Consider the following 16,348-nt stretch of genomic DNA (forward strand, 5'->3'; position numbering starts at 1 on the left):
AATATTAAAGCACAATCAAAACTGTTTTGCATTTCCTGAAGGAAATTAAAGTTCTGCAAGGCAGCCAAAAAAACCCCCCCCAAAACAAATCCTATATAGATAGTTAGAAAGAAAAGGCCAATCACATATGGGTATGCAAATGAATGCAGTACACACACACACACACATTATAATGTGATCAAGAAACATTTCTCATTTCAATTAACATTTCAATGGACGGACGGACGGATGGACAGATAGATAGATAGACAGAAAAAAACAGAAGAATTAAAAACAATGTTTGAGGACTATTATTGAGGATATCACTAATAGAAGTGCGGCTTTGACAGCACTAACAAACACCACCATTACAAGCTCTAAAATGCAGGAAACAAACATGAAACAAACACATGCACATAATTAAAATTTAAACACTGTCATTACACATTCCACACACATACAAGTATGTGATCATGGCTCTATGCTCAGCAGAACTCAGCAAACACACACACACACACACACACACACACACACACACACACACACACACACACACACACACACACACACACACACACACACACACAGAGAGAGAGAGTGCTATTTAAATGAGAACACACCACTGACTTCTACTGATCATACATTAGGCAAATTATAATTCTACATGCTAACTAACCCAAACTCTATTGTTATCTTTTTAGAAGACATTCTTTTGTGTCTTTTTAAACTTTATGAAAGGACGTAGTATAGGGGTGGTCGCCTACATGGTTCAAGCTGCAGGGTTGCTGAAATGATTAAAGAAACGTTATCAGCAAGATGGTATAAAAATGTACATTTCTTGTCTATTACCACCTACTGCTACTTATACCAACGACAGAAATAAGCGCAGTTATTAATAGCAAAATATGTGGGAGAGCATTGCTATAGTGTGACAATATTGTACTTGCAATAGGTAGCACTTCAAAGTTAATATTGGATCAAAACTAGTTAGCACATCATTTGTAATTGAAAGGGTTGAATGATTATCTGGTTGGTTACACTTAAAATAGTCAGAAAATAGTGTATGAGATGATACAAACTTATACTATTAATAGTACCCAGCATTAGGGCTGGGCGATATAGCGCATGCGATTGTCACGCGCATTTCGTCAGTAAAGCCGGTTCCCTGATTGCCGCGAAATCTCCATCACCTGCTTTCAAATGGAGCGGCATTTAATAGACAGAACCGTGGATCACTGACAAGCTACGCAATATCGCGTTCATTATCGAAGGCGATTCATCTGCGATATGAACGCGATATTGCGTGGCTTGTCAGTGAATTACGGCTCTGTCTATTAAATGGCGCTCCATTTGAAAGCAGGTGATGACGATTTAGCGGTAATCAGGGAACCGGCTTTACTGACGAAATGCGCGTGACAATCGCATGCGATATATCGCCCAGCCCTACCCAGCATATACAGTACAGTCCAAAATTTGGAACCACTAAGATTTTTAATGTTTTTAAAAGAAGTTTCATCTGCTCACCAAGGCTACATTTATTTAATTAAAAATACAGTAAAAAACAGTAATATTGTGAAATATTATTACAATTTAAAATAACTGTTTTCTATTTGAATATATTTCACAAAGTAATTTATTCCTGTGATGGCAAAGCTGAATTTTCAGCATCATTACTCCAGTCTTCAGTGTCACATGATCCTTCAGAAATCATTCTAATATGCTGATCTGCTGCTCAAGAAACATTTAATGTGTACAATTGTACAAAATATTTGTGTACAATATTTTTTTCAGGATTATTTGATGAATAGAAAGTTCAAAAGAACAGTGTTTATCTGAAATCTAATCTTTTGTAACATTATACATGTCTTTACTGCCACTTTTGATTGATTTAATGCATCCTTGCTGAATAAAAGTATTCATTTCTTTCATTTCTTTTCAAAAAAATAAAAATAAAAATTCTTACTGACCCCAAACTTTTGAACGGTAGTGTATAATGCTACAGAAGCTTTGTATTTCAGATAAATGCTGTTCTTTTTAACTTTCTATTCATTAAGGAATCCTGAAAAAAAAAGTACACAACTGTTTTCAACATTGAAAATAATCATAAATGTTTATTGAGCAGCAAATCAGCATATTAGAATGATTTCTGAAGGATCATGTGACACTGAAGACTGGAGTAACAATGCTGAAAATTCAGCTTTGCATCACAGGAATAAATTACTTTGTCAAATATATTTAAATAGTACACAGTTATTTTAAATTGTAATAATATTTCACAATATTACTGTTTTTTACTGTATTTTTAATTAAATAAATGTAGCCTTGGTGAGCAGACGAAACTTCTTTTAAAAACATTAAAAATCTTAGTGGTTCCAAACTTTTGGACTGTACTGTATGTAGAAGGTTACCTGAGAGATAGGAAGAGAGAGAGAGACTTTAGAAAAGAGAAGAGAGAAAGATCAGAAAAAGGAAGAGCCAGAGCAAAGAAACCTAGCCTAAGCCCCAGAGCCTAACCAATGTTTATGGCCTATAAGCCAACCCAAGACAACAGGTCTTGACAACAAATGCTCGATGAAGCAATACTAATGTCAACAGTGACCCAACCTGGGGTTGCCCAAGTCCAAAGGGAATCCATTTTTTGCCCAGTTGAAGTGCACACGAGGAACGCCTTGTGCCTGACACACCACATTTGCATCGTTGCTGCCGTCCCCACGGCTGGCCACCTTCTTCCACTGCGGCCCCTTCTGAAGCTCTGGAGCAACTGCAGGAACATGGAAGTGTTTTGAAGACCAGTACTCATTTACAAGAAACTGAATATACCGTTCAAACATTTGGGGTCGGTAAGATATTTTTTGTTTATGAAAAAAGTTTCTTATGCTCATCAAAGCTGCATTTATTTGAATAAAATTACAAAACAAAACAGTGCTGTTGTGAAATATTATTACAATTTTAAACAATTTTAATTTTCTACTTTAATATATATTAAATTGTAATTTCATCTACATCATTAAAACAGTCGAACGTGACTACAGTGGTTCAACCTTAATGTTATGAAGCGTCAAGAACACTTTTTGTGCGCAAAAACAACAAAAAAAGGAATATATTTCAACTTCAATTTCGTTTCTCCTCTGTCAATCTACTACGCTGTTTACGTTGGGTCACCGTGATTTTGCCAAGTAAGACATGTTCCTGGATCAACATCTTTGTTGATCCTGGAACAACATTCCAATCAACCAATCAGATTTGAGGGACGCAGCCCTGAAGTATCAGCAGAGATCGAGTCGAACTAGATCATCCACTTGTGAAGGCCTCATCGACACGACAACCAGTAGCCACAGTTCCTCAACAAACCGACCATACCAGTTATCAATGTAAAGCTGCTTTGACACAATCTGCATTGTAAAAAGCGCTATATAAATAAAGGTGACTTGACTTGGACTTGACAAATTTACTGTTTATGTCCAGTTTAGGCTTACAGCTAGGGTTAGGTGCTTCTACATCAATGTTATTCACCTATCTTTCCCCTCTGATTTTAGGGATACGTTATGGGTAGGATTAGGTTTAAGGGCCGATGCTGTTCATGTGAGCAGCACGACACATGTGTGATGCTGACTGCAGGAGCTGGCCAATAATGAGTTGGCATTCTGACATACAACCCGGAAGCCTTCACTAACATACAGTACAAGCATACAAGTCATATGCAATGTTAGTTTTAGACAGTTTTTTAAAACCATAAATCCTTTAAATTTAGTCAAGATTTAATCATTACATATACATTATGCTTAATCCATTTTACTCGAACTAAAATGACATAAATTTAGTCAATGTAAATAAGTTTGATTTTAGTTGATGAGAAATTGCAAAAAGTATTCTAACACTTTCTATATTAATTTAAACATATTTAATCATTTCGCAAAACCGAATTAAAACCAGTTTTCACTTGACGAGATAACCACTGGTCATATGGACTACTTCTATTATACTTTTTAATTCTTTTTGTTAATTTTTAGAGCTTGATAGTTTCCAGTCAGGCATTCACTTTTAAGGTACACAAAAGAAAAGCCTAGACATTCTGTTTAATAACGTTCTTTTTTTTTTTTCATCTTAAACAAGCACACTTCTTGATGTGACTGATGGGACTCACAGCGTACGATGAGCTGTCCTTCAACACTGCCTGGAGGTGCTATGCCGTTGTCTGCTGTACACTGGTAAAAACCTGCCCGGTCACGGGTCACTTCATATATAGTTAACAAACCAGTGCCTTCATCTTCACTCTGCTCTCCTAGATCATCTACTTCCTCTTCACCCTATATGTAAAACACACACACATACACCTGTAGAACAGGTAAAAAAGCCACAAACTCACAACTAACTAAAAAAAGTTATAAAGAGCCTAAGGTAGACAACAACTTCATACCAACATCAATTTTCCCCAAATGCACACATAAAACAAACAGAAAGAGAGGGCGGCTTGAGGTATCACATATACTGACTAAGAATATGGGGCACTATAGAAGCACAAATGGTCGGAAACGGCCACAATTGCAGGCTAACACTGAGAAATGTGGCCTTTGGAAAGGAGGCTTTAATGAAAGCTATTTTTCTCCATTTAGGGCCTGAGGTATTAAGCATAAAGGTGAGACATCGTCGTAGTTAGAAGGGTGAAAGATAGCACCTCTGTTACAGAGTAGCTGTGACACATGGCGAGAAAAGAGAAGTCAGAGAGAAAGAGAGAGTTAAATACAAAGAGGAGAGATGTGAGAGATAAATAGAGGTGATAAAAAGAGAGATAGAGAGTGGGCTCAGCTAACAAAGAACAATATTGCGGGAAAGGATGAGAATAAGCAAAAGAGAAATGGGGGAAGAAAGAAAAAAATAGAAGTGACAAAGACATCACTCACCATCCACTTCCACGAAAACATACTGGAGGTGATGGGGTTGGCATCAGCGACACACAGTAAGTCAGCGGTGTCTCCCAAGTTCACAGACACAGGATCAGACTTCATATGAACAGTCGGGGAATCTGGAAACCAAACCAAATGATCAATAAACAGAAGACTTTATTTTATATGACTTTATAATATAAAAACGTGACAATGTTAATAACATAACATGACATATAACATAAATGTTTTGGTTTCATTTTCAGTCATTGCAATGCTCCGTTTTGCTGGAGTTCCAGGTCATTGTTAGTTTCCCTGGTTTTTAATTAGTTCCTTCACCTGTTCATGCTTCATTTTGATTACTGTCCCTGTTTTAACCCTTAGTTTTGTCTGTTCATTTTCCACTATCGTTTATGTTGGATGTGGTCGATTTATTCTGTTCTCCTGCATGTTTCCTTTTGGAATTATTATTAAAAGACTGTTTGTTTGTACTCCTTTGTCATTGTGTGCTCATTATAGCCACCAATAATGTGACAATAATATAATATAATATAATATAATATAATATAATATAATATAATATAATATAATATAATATAATATAATAGGGCTAAAATAACGCGTTAATTTCGATTAATTAATCTGAGAAAAAATAACGCGTTAAAAGAAATAACGCAGATTAATCCATTCCGTATTGACCTTTGAACCTGGAGCCATTCTAGCCACCATTCGACTGTAAAATGAAGGAGGGAGATGACTGCTGCGCTGACGGACAGAATGAGCAGAGAGCTCGTCCCTCGTGCGTGCGAGTTCTCTCTGTCTTCAAAGTAAGCACATAATAATCTAAATCAACTGACACAATGCTAAAAGTTCGTAAGACCGAATCCATGTTTCACGAGGCGCATTCGGAGAATGTTTTTCCTGAATAACCGCTGGGTGTGAATAATGCTCAAAAGAACGTCACCTCATCTTCTCTGACAGGCGCCCTGCACGTGCAGCTGACATAAACCACACTTTCAGGAAACAAAAAGAAAATCCTATCCAGTGGTGAAGTGTTTTCTGTGTTGACAAATCTTTTGCGATGTCCTAATAACAGTCGCGATTCGCACACAACGCGTCAACGTCCGCTAATGTCCAATTCGCGACCTAATGACTCATTTGAACAGATTCATTTTAATGAATCATGACAACAACTGATCTGTCCACACGGTCTATAATGAATCATTTACTCGAACAACTCTGAAATGAGAACATAAGTGTGCTTACCCCATTTAGCAAGAGTGGTTAGTAAAATTAGCCTTAATAATCCACAATATTTTCAGGTTATTTAAATGAAGACTTCAGATGCAAAAGCCTCTAAGTGCCGTCTGAAATGTTCTTCTAAAATAAGCATTTTTATCAAGCTCGTATGTGTAGGTTCAGTAATTCCACTTTAATGGCAATTAATAGGTCATTTTCATTGCCATTAAAGTGAAACAACTGAAAATAAACATACAAGCTTGATAAAAATGCTTATTTTAGAAGAAAATTTCAGACGGCACTTAAAGGCTTTTGCATCTGAAGTCTTCAAATGACAATGTGTAGTAAATTAGGCCTACCTATAAAATCAGTTAATTTAGACTGGAGTGAGTAGAAACCAGAACAAAGCAAGTTGTTGTTAGCTAGGTGCATTCAATTGTATATGGTAGAATTATATTATTAGTTAATATAACTTCTAAATGCTACTTTTTAATACTTTTCAGGGCAGCGTTTCCCAAAAGCATCGTAAGCTTAAGTTGATCGTAGCTCCATTGAAACCAATGGAGCTACGATCAACTTAGGCTTACGATGCTTTTGGGAAACGCTGCCCAGGTTTAGCAAAAAAGCATCTTCTCTTACAAAGCTATAAAATCACTTAAAAGCTATAAAATAACTTTTTTTTTTTTTTTTTGCAAAGAGGGCAAGAAAGAATTACACTGAGAGTGACGAGTACTTTATTGTCAGTATCGGGCTCGCAGATCACATGGGTAGGGCACTTTTTACTGTTTGTGTGGATGACCATGTCTGTCACCACCGAAGACCATTTTTGACCCAGGAAAAACCCTGCATTGATTAATTTGAATTGAAATATTTAATCCTTTCACCTCAAAAATTATGTATGCGATTAATTTAGATTAATTAATCACAGAGTATGTAATTAATTAGATTAAAATTTTTAATCGATTGACAGCCCTAAATATAATATAATATAATATAATATAATACTTTTATATGACACTTTTTTATTTTATTTTATTTGAATATATTTCACAAAGTAATTTATTTTGTGATGCAAAGCTAATTTTCAGCATATTATCCAGTCTTCAGTGTCAATATCCTGAGAAATATTCTAATATGCTGATCTGCTGCTCAAGTTTTTTTTACAGGATTATTTGATGAATAGAAAGTTCAAAAGAACAGTGTTTACTAAATCATCTTTGTATTATAAATGTCTTTACTGCCACTTTTGATTGATTTATGCATCCTGTGAATAAAAGTATTCTTTCTTTAATTTCTTTTCAAAAAAATAAAAATAAAAATTCTTACTGACCCCAAACTTTTGAACGGTAGTTATAATGTACAGAAGCTTTGTATTTCAGATAAATGCTGTTCTTTTGAAAAAAGATAATATATATATATATATATATATATATATATATATATATATATATATATATATATATATATATATACATTTTAGTTAACAATAACAAGACAGGGTTCTGGGTGGTTGGCAGAGCATTGCTAGAGTATTCTGACATATTTTATTTAGTAATACAAATATTGATAGACTTACTCCAACTACTCTCTAGAATTACTCTCTTGTGTTCCATATAAGGTGTGCTACACATCAACATTAACACTTCTCATGAAAAAAAAAAAAAATTTGGTTAAGATACTTCCTTAAAATCTATCTCACTAAGTATTCAGCCTATAGCAGCGTGTGCTAATTGCAGTATGTTCATGTGGCGTTCCTTTTGTCTGGGCCATGACAGTTCAATTTCCACTTCAGCCAATTTCAGCAACAGCACAAAAGATTTTGTTGGAAAGTTAACTTACGGTGTTTGATTTTCTAAATTTGGATGTGTTGATGCTAGAGTTGCCTTTGTTTAATTCTCGATACAGTGTGTCTCTGCACCTCCTGTTTGAATTATTCACAGGGTGTGAAAAAAAGCCTTTACAATCAAGGTCTATTGTGATGTCATCCCCATTATGTGCAGTGCAGAAACACTTATTTTAAATCCTTTGGTATTCCTACATGGCTTGTTGCAAACAGTCTTCAAGTCGCTGTCACTACAGCACAGGCCACATATGTTGGAACAGAGGTAATGCTTACTGAAGCAAATTAACAACACTCTTGAAAGGCTACAGAATTAACGCCCCCTCAAAAAGTATCTGTCACACTCTGTCAGGATAACTGTATTATTAAAATGGATCAGAGAATATTAATGAAGAAGTGTGTCTGCAGAAGCAAAGTAGATATTAAAAAAATAAAGATGCTGATTTCATTAAACTATAACTATTTTTATAGCTGACATTTATAGATGCTTGCACTGACCAGGTAAGGCCTTCATATTGTAAATCTGTAGTGACGCAATATAAGAATTGCTGAATTAATTAGTCAATATTAATTACATTTAGCAATAAAGGATCTCTCCCAGACCTCCAAAAAAACAAAAAACAAAAAACAAAACAAAAAAAACATCAAATATAGAAACAGAAATATATGCATCCTTGACAAGGCAGCATATATTAAATAACTAAGTGAATACTTAGTGAGAAGGTTTCACACCTAACTGTATAAACTCAGTTTATTTGAAATAGTAATAAAGGCTCTAGTTTTAAATAATCATTTTACATCTCAACAATGGGGTTTGTACAGTAAGTGTGGACAAAATGTATGGCTAATTATTTGATGGCATGCAATAAAACCTGTATATAAGGTCTAATTTTACACTGTAAGTCAGTGATTCTCATAAGTTTTCACTAAAACCCATTCTGTGCTTTTCATAACTTAATTTACATGATGTAAATCACCCAAATGTCCCCACCACCATCTTTTTATTTGTTCCTTTTTTAATTCATGTGTAAATATCCCCAGATGGAGCTGAACCACCAACAGCTATTTGTCTTTTGTGGTTTCTGTTAATTAAATCCCTAATTCTTTATTTTATTCGCTCCCACACTTTATCAGCTTACATTTACCTGAAGAATACAATATGATGATAAAACATTCATAACATCTATCTATCTATCTATCTATCTATCTATCTATCTATCTATCTATCTATCTATCTATCTATCTATCTATCTATCTATCTATCTATCTATCTATCTATCTATCTATCATCATAAAAAACAAATAAAAATAAAAAAGATGCGATCAAACATCTTTTGACTATGAATAAATAAATTTATATTTATAACATAAATACAAAAAATAAAACGTCTCTGTTACGTATGTAAGCTTCATTCCCTGAAGCAGGGAATGCAGACATACGTTGGACCTGACCAACGAATTGGGGATCACTTTGAGAGACAAGAAAATGAGCCAATGCACATTGGCATGTGATAATTGCATCCTGCTGCTCTGTCCTGAATCTCGGGTATAAATACGCAGCAGATGCGTCCCATATTTGCTTTTCCACTGAGGAGCTGAGCTAGTGACTTGGCTGTACAGCGGAGGTACAGCGACTGTGGCGACAAGATGTACGTCTCCATTCCCTCCTTCAGGGAACGAGGGTTACATCCGTAACCGTGACGTTCCATTTCAGTCATTCACGTGCGATGTACGCCTGAACTGATCGATGAATTGGGGATATCTACCAAAATGCCACTGTCGCTGGCCCTTCCAGTGCTCTGTTTGAGCCTCCTGGTCCACCCCCAACTTTTGGAGTGGAAAGTCAGGGCTGTAAGCAAAGAAGTTCAGTCACTGCTGTTCGGCAAGACCCACTTAGTGTGACATACTATATAACGCTGGGAAAGCGTACCCTTGAGGAAATGGAACGCTTCGGAAGCCACATCCTGCCCGTAGGGAGGTGTACCGATACTTAGAACAGGTCCTTCATGCTTCTGGCCACTGGGGGTGAGTAGATGGGAATGTACCGTCTCTATACGAAGGCTATAGAATCTAGCAAATGTGTTAGGTGTCGCCCAGCCCGCAGCGCTACATATATCTGTCAGAGAGGCGCCTTGAGCCAGCACCCAGGAGGAAGCTACACTAGTTGAGTGTTCTTGCAACCTGAATGGGCAAGGCATGTCTTGGGATTGGTATGCTAAGACAATAGCATCCACTATCCAGTGGGTTAACCTCTGCTCAGAGACAGCCTTTCCCTTCTGCTGGCCTCCGTAACAGACAAAGAGCTGGTCTGAGGACCTGAAGCTTTGCGTTCTGTCCACGTATAGCCGTAGAGCGCGGACAGAACAGAGAAAAGCGAGGGCTGGGTCTGCCTCCTCCGAGGGCAGCACTTGCAGGTTAACTACCTGGTCCCCGAAGTGTTAGGAACCTTGTGCACGTATCCAGGCCGGGGTCTCAGGACAATATGAATGTTGGCCGGCCTGAATTCTATGCATGATTCGTCAACCGAAAATGCTTGCAGGTCCCCTACCCTCTAGAAGAAAGCCAATGCAGTCAGGAGAACTGTCTTCAATGACATAATTTCCAACTCAGCTGACTGCAAAGGTTTAAAGGGAGGTATCTGCAGTGCCGTGAGCACCAAAGACAGGTCCCAAGAGGGTACCGATGTAGCACGAGGAGGGTTCAACCTCCTTGCACCTCTGAGGAACCTGACGATCAGGTCGTGCTTACCAAGAGACTTACCATCAACGGCATCGTGATATTACGAAAACATACACTTTCAGAGTGGAGGGAAACAGCCTTCGCTCCAACCACTCTTGCAGGAAGGAAAGCACGACTCTGACTGGACATCTTTGGGGGTCTTCCAGGTGGGAAGTGCACCATTCAACAAACAGGTTCCACTTCAATTTATAGAGGCACCTTGTAGAGGGGGCTCTAGTGGAAGTGATGGTGTCTACCACTGATTGGGATAGGTCACCTAGAACCTCTGCGTCCCGTCCAGGGACCAGACATGGAGTTTCCAGAGGTCTGGATGTGGGTGCCATAAGGTGCCCCATCTCTGAGAAAGCAGGTCCTTTCTCAGAGGAATGGGCCAGGGAAGGGCTGTAGCGAGGAGCATGAGTTCTGGGAAGCAGGTCCAGTTGGGCAAGTACGGCGCAACTAATAATACCTCCTCCTCATCCTCCCTGACTTTGCACAGTGTCTGTGCAAGAAGGCTCACTGGGGGAAAAGCATACTTGCGTAGACCCTGGGGCCAGCTGTGTGCCAGTGCATCCATGCTGAGGGTCTCCTCGGTCAGGGAGTAAAACAACTGGAGAGGCAAACAGGTCGACCTGCGGGGCTCCGAAGAGGTCCCAAATCAGGTAGACCGCCTGGACCGCTCGGCCGTGAAGCCAGTGCAGAAGTGGCCTCATATGAAGCAATCCAAGCAGTGTTACTGTGACTGCGGATGCCATATGCCCCAGGAGCCTCTGAAAAAGCTTCAGTGGGGCCGCTGTCCTGTCCACTAACACCTCTTCCTGCAGCAACCTAGTTTTCTCAGGAGGTCTTTCTTACATCCCAGGTACTAACCAGGCTCAGCCCTGCTTAGCTTTTATATATATATATGTATTAACTAGCACTGCTTTGACCATAAATATAATAACCATAATTTAAAAATATAAAAAATAAAAGTATGATTAAAAAAAATAAATATCACTGCTTCGACTTTGGGAAGCAAGTTGTGCTGAAGATCCTAGAAAAGCAGACCTGAAATGGCTGCCTCTGGCAAGTACAGCAAACCCTAGGGCAAACCCCACCAATGCTGTTCTTCTGCCTCATCTCCATCCCTGCCCCCAGGAGGATCATATCCTCAACCAAGTGGGCCATTACCACCAGCGTAATCTCTGGCGTGTTGGCGTGTACAATCCTCCTCTGCATTGTTCCTAACGGACAGAAAGAGGGGGGCCTACATGGAAAACAGCACCATTGGTGAAAGCTATTCAAATGGCCCATACATAATGAATATCTACCACTGTCAGATGCTATTGTATGAGGACGTGGAGATCCATTAGTGCAGAAGGATTTGCAGGAACATGCAGGCCTAGATTTGAAGAAGTGCTATTATTAAATCATTAAGGAAGTGGGAGTGCTCTTTCTTTCTTTCTTTCTCTCTCTCTCTATCTCTGCGTCCCTCTCTTTCTCTCCGTTTCACTTTCAAGTGTGTGTACATCTGTGTGGGTTTGAATTGGCAAATAAATATGTGGTACAAATATTGAGAACAGCATAGATTGGCTTTGCAGTGCAACTTCTTGTGGTAATTTATAGTGAGGGGGAAAAAAAAATCATACTATTTCTGACTGACAGTATTTCAACCTTTAAAATTAGATTGTCACAGAACATTCTGATTGGATTAATAAACATTTATACACATTCAGTATTTGTGTTAAATGCTAACATCTTCAATTCAAGTGGCATTAGAGTTTTTCAGCTAAGACTCAATGTCACCTTTCATGCTAATATGAAGTTTGCTTTCCAATCAGCTGACATTTTGGTGTGTATTTTCAATCACATTAGTTAGTCTCAACCACAGTGAAATTTTACAAGTTCCAAGTCCTACTTTACTAATAAAAAACGCCAACGGATACAATAGGTGCCTATGCACCTTCAGTGCTTGGCCCCTAATAATGATTTCCTTGTTTCTTGATTTTTCAAAATCCTTATTTCCAGTTAAATCACATTTTAAATGTGGTCTCAGACTTTTGAAACTCCCCTGTGTATTCTGATTGGTTGTCTGTTGTTTCCTATAGCATTTTGCTTCAAGGAAGGAGAAACTTCATAACTTGTTGAATCTTGCTTAGTTAGGATGAGGTGTCAAGGTTAGTTTTGAGTCCCTCACACTGTACATCCAGTTTGAGTTTTGTGCGGTTCTTCCCCTCAGCGTTGGAACACTCTATGATGTAATCGCCCCCGTCTCGCCGAGAAACGTTCACGATTTCCAGGGTCCAATCGTCGAAGTGATAACGAGGATCTCTTTCTGTCACAAACATACAGAGACACGACACAACCCACACAAAACAGGTGAATCACAAAGCTGCGACAATACAAAAAAACTAATACAAAACATCAACTATTCAAATCCTGTACATATACACATTGAAACAGCTGGCTTATTCACTAAAACTCTTCTCCTAGGGAAACCTCTTTGGAGGAATACCACAGGGACCTTGACACAGGACTGCTGAGAAGCTTTCAACACAGAGATGAAGACCGGAAATGCTGAGACGCATTCAGAGTGACAGCGACGCTCATTTAGGCTGCATACATTAGCACGAGATCACATCTGCCAAAGTGCAGTGCCAGAATTCATCGATGTTTTATTCAGAATGCATATGGCAATATGTGTTTATGTCTGTTTGAGTGTTTATAGCGTCCTGTGAGGGTGACATGGCTCGTAGTGTCATGTAGTGTTGTCTACTACCTTTCACAAGCTTCTCGCCCTGAAAAATCCAGTCGCAGGTGATTTCATCCGGATTGGCCAAGACTTTGACAGGAAGCGTGGCGGTTTCATCCTCAATGACCTGGACCTCATCGGTTTGGTCATCTGAAAACTCTGGAGGAACTGAATTACACACAAATGACACACAGATGCATCACATGCATTTGAAGGCGCTAACGTGTAAGCAACTTATTCATAAACATGATGATGAACACATATGACAATCACACCATATGGTACATAAAAAATAACCACAATTAACATTAGCAACTCTAATTCCAGACTAACACCTCCTCTGTGCTGACATGAACACACCATTATTTGCACTTATTTAAACACTTAAATTATAAATATTTAAATTTGACATGTATATCATTTAATATTTAATCATTTTAAATGGTTTGCATTCAAATGTAAAAAATATACAGTCTAACCAAAATTTATTCAGACACCTTGAACATTTTATTCATTAATACAGTTTGTCACAGTTTACTTTTTTTTGCTATCCTCATTTACATAAATGAACTATAGTGTCCTGCACCCACTAGTAAATATATATATAGAGAGAGAGAGAGAGAGAGAGACTTGCGTTGGAGAGTAAATCATAACTGGACAGCTGTCTTGTAATGTTTTTAGCAATTTTAAAATACTGCATGGTTGAACCTGCAATACAAGAACAGTATTCTATTGTTCTGATGTGAAACAAATCCAGGAGATACAGATGGTGTAATGAAGAAAGGTTCAAAAGACTTATAGTTATTACTAGTAACATTTTCTCAATTCACATGTGGCAAAAAGTTAATTTTGCACCATGCTTGAGAAAGCAGCAGATTTCGAGCCGTTTTCCTCTCTAACGTCTGCCGCTGGATGGTCTGTTATGCAGAGTGTGAATAAAGCGCATGATTTATTGTGCTGTTGATCTCTCTGGGGGGCTTCTGTGTCTTTGTCTCATTAATGTACATTGTGTCATTTCAGAGCGAATGAGGATTCAAATGCAGATTTTAACACAAACGATTTGCTTACATCTACAAGTAGACACACACACAAACATACTCAAACACACACTAAGAAAGTGAAAGATGAAATATAATCTTAATATAAGACAATAGAACAGACAAAGTGATAATTATTGGCCTGTTCTTACAGACAGATATACAAATCACAGGTTCTGAAATAGTCAAGAAGTCACACTCACACCCACACACACACACACGTATACACAGTGACATTCCGTCATGCTCAAAAAGCGTGTCAGGCTTTGAAGAGGTGGCTGGCTGGATCAGACAAAACAACATCAAAGTCAAACCATGATCATTGCAGACACAAAGACACACACACACACACACAGATACACCACCATATACTCGCCATACGCATTAGCAGGAATAGACTCATTCAAACGTGTATCAGAATGCTTGCCAGAGTAAAATAACAGTATATCTTCAATCTTCATACCAGAAAGCTACAGCAACCAAACAAATGTTAAAACTAAGGCTATCAATACTGTAAAAAATAATGCACTAGTGGAAAAAAGAGAAATTAATAAGTAATTCATTGGATAACAAATAAATAATCCCCTTTCATGTATTTTTTTTTTAATTTAAATAAATAAATAATGGGACAATTTATTTATTTAATCTTCTACAGCATTCTTTCACTGCTTAAACTAAAGCATTGTGTTGGAATTCTCACTCATTACAACAGTAAGGCCCGCCTTCGTTGATTTGATTGGCCATCTCAATCATTCTGATAGTGACGAGCACTGTTAGACCGCTGTGCTGAGGCAGACCAGTTTAAAAATGTAACATTTAAAACTTTTTGTCATCTTAACAACAAACAGTGCGGCGTGTAATTGAGTGCAGCAGAGCTAGCATCACAATTTGGCCATTTCCAATTACTGGGGGAACTTGTTCCCCTCAATGTCTGTGGTGGTTACAGCCTGCGGTACTTCAGTCTGGACCTTTAGGGATGGACTCGGACATCAATCTTAAATGTCCCGATCTGAATGGTTTTGCTGATTTGTGTGGAAACACCAACTCAGCAAGACAGACCGGTACAAGACTATATATTGGTTCGACAACAACAAAAAAAGTTAACATTTTGAATTCTACTCTACTAAATTTTATGGACAACCACTGGAAAGATATAAAGATGGGGTGATGTGCTGAAATTTACATAAGCCAGTAAGAATCCTGGTCTTATGTTCAATAATATATTGTACAGAAGCTGACAAAATGGCTTATAAAATGGCTTATGTTCAATAACAAGTACAGTATTGACTTCTGAGACACTTTTTGTAATGTCTATTCAATGCTTTACTCAGCTCCAGCAAATTATTTAATCAATTATCTACTGATATGTGCAATTAGCCATGATCAATTTCATTGATTATTTTTGCATATCATGCAATTAATTTGATTAAATACTACTGATCTGTAGTCAGCGGACAGAGTATAAACACATTTAAAGGTGCAGTGTGTAAATTTTAGCAGCATCTAGTGGTGAGGTTGCAAATTGCAACCAATGGCTCAGTCCACCGCACACCCCTCCCGTTTGAAGCACATAGAGAAGCTACAGTGACCGGCACAGGACAAAGATGTCGTTGTCTAAGACAGAAGAGAGTAGCCAGTCAAGCAAACGCGCTCTGTAGAGCAGTTTGTCCATTCAGGGCTACTGTAGAAACATGGCGGCACAAAGTGGCGATTTCAATATAAGAGGACCCGTGGTGTATGTAGATAGAAAAAGCTCATTCTAAGGTAATAAATAAATAAGGGTTCATTATGTAAGGTCTTTATACACCACTGAAAACATAGTTATGTATATTATATTCAGGATTTCCATGGGGTCTTAAAAAGTCTTAGGCCTTAAAGGTGCCCTAGAACTATTTTTTAAAAAGATGTAATATAAGTCTAA

General features: G+C 38.0%; 1 protein-coding gene across 1 annotated transcript in view; it reads right to left on the reverse strand.

Moving 5' to 3' along the window:
- The window catches only part of nphs1 (NPHS1 adhesion molecule, nephrin), a 115,622-nt gene that overhangs the window by 27,167 nt on the left and 72,107 nt on the right, over positions 1–16,348 (reverse strand). Inside the window, 5 exon segments of the mRNA XM_048161845.1 lie at positions 2,584–2,740; positions 4,124–4,286; positions 4,881–5,002; positions 12,836–12,973; positions 13,418–13,558. Coding sequence (XP_048017802.1) covers positions 2,584–2,740; positions 4,124–4,286; positions 4,881–5,002; positions 12,836–12,973; positions 13,418–13,558 — 721 coding nt within the window.

Source organism: Megalobrama amblycephala, linkage group LG16 (genome assembly GCF_018812025.1).
Source record: "Megalobrama amblycephala isolate DHTTF-2021 linkage group LG16, ASM1881202v1, whole genome shotgun sequence".
Classification (NCBI taxonomy): Eukaryota; Metazoa; Chordata; class Actinopteri; order Cypriniformes; family Xenocyprididae; genus Megalobrama; species Megalobrama amblycephala.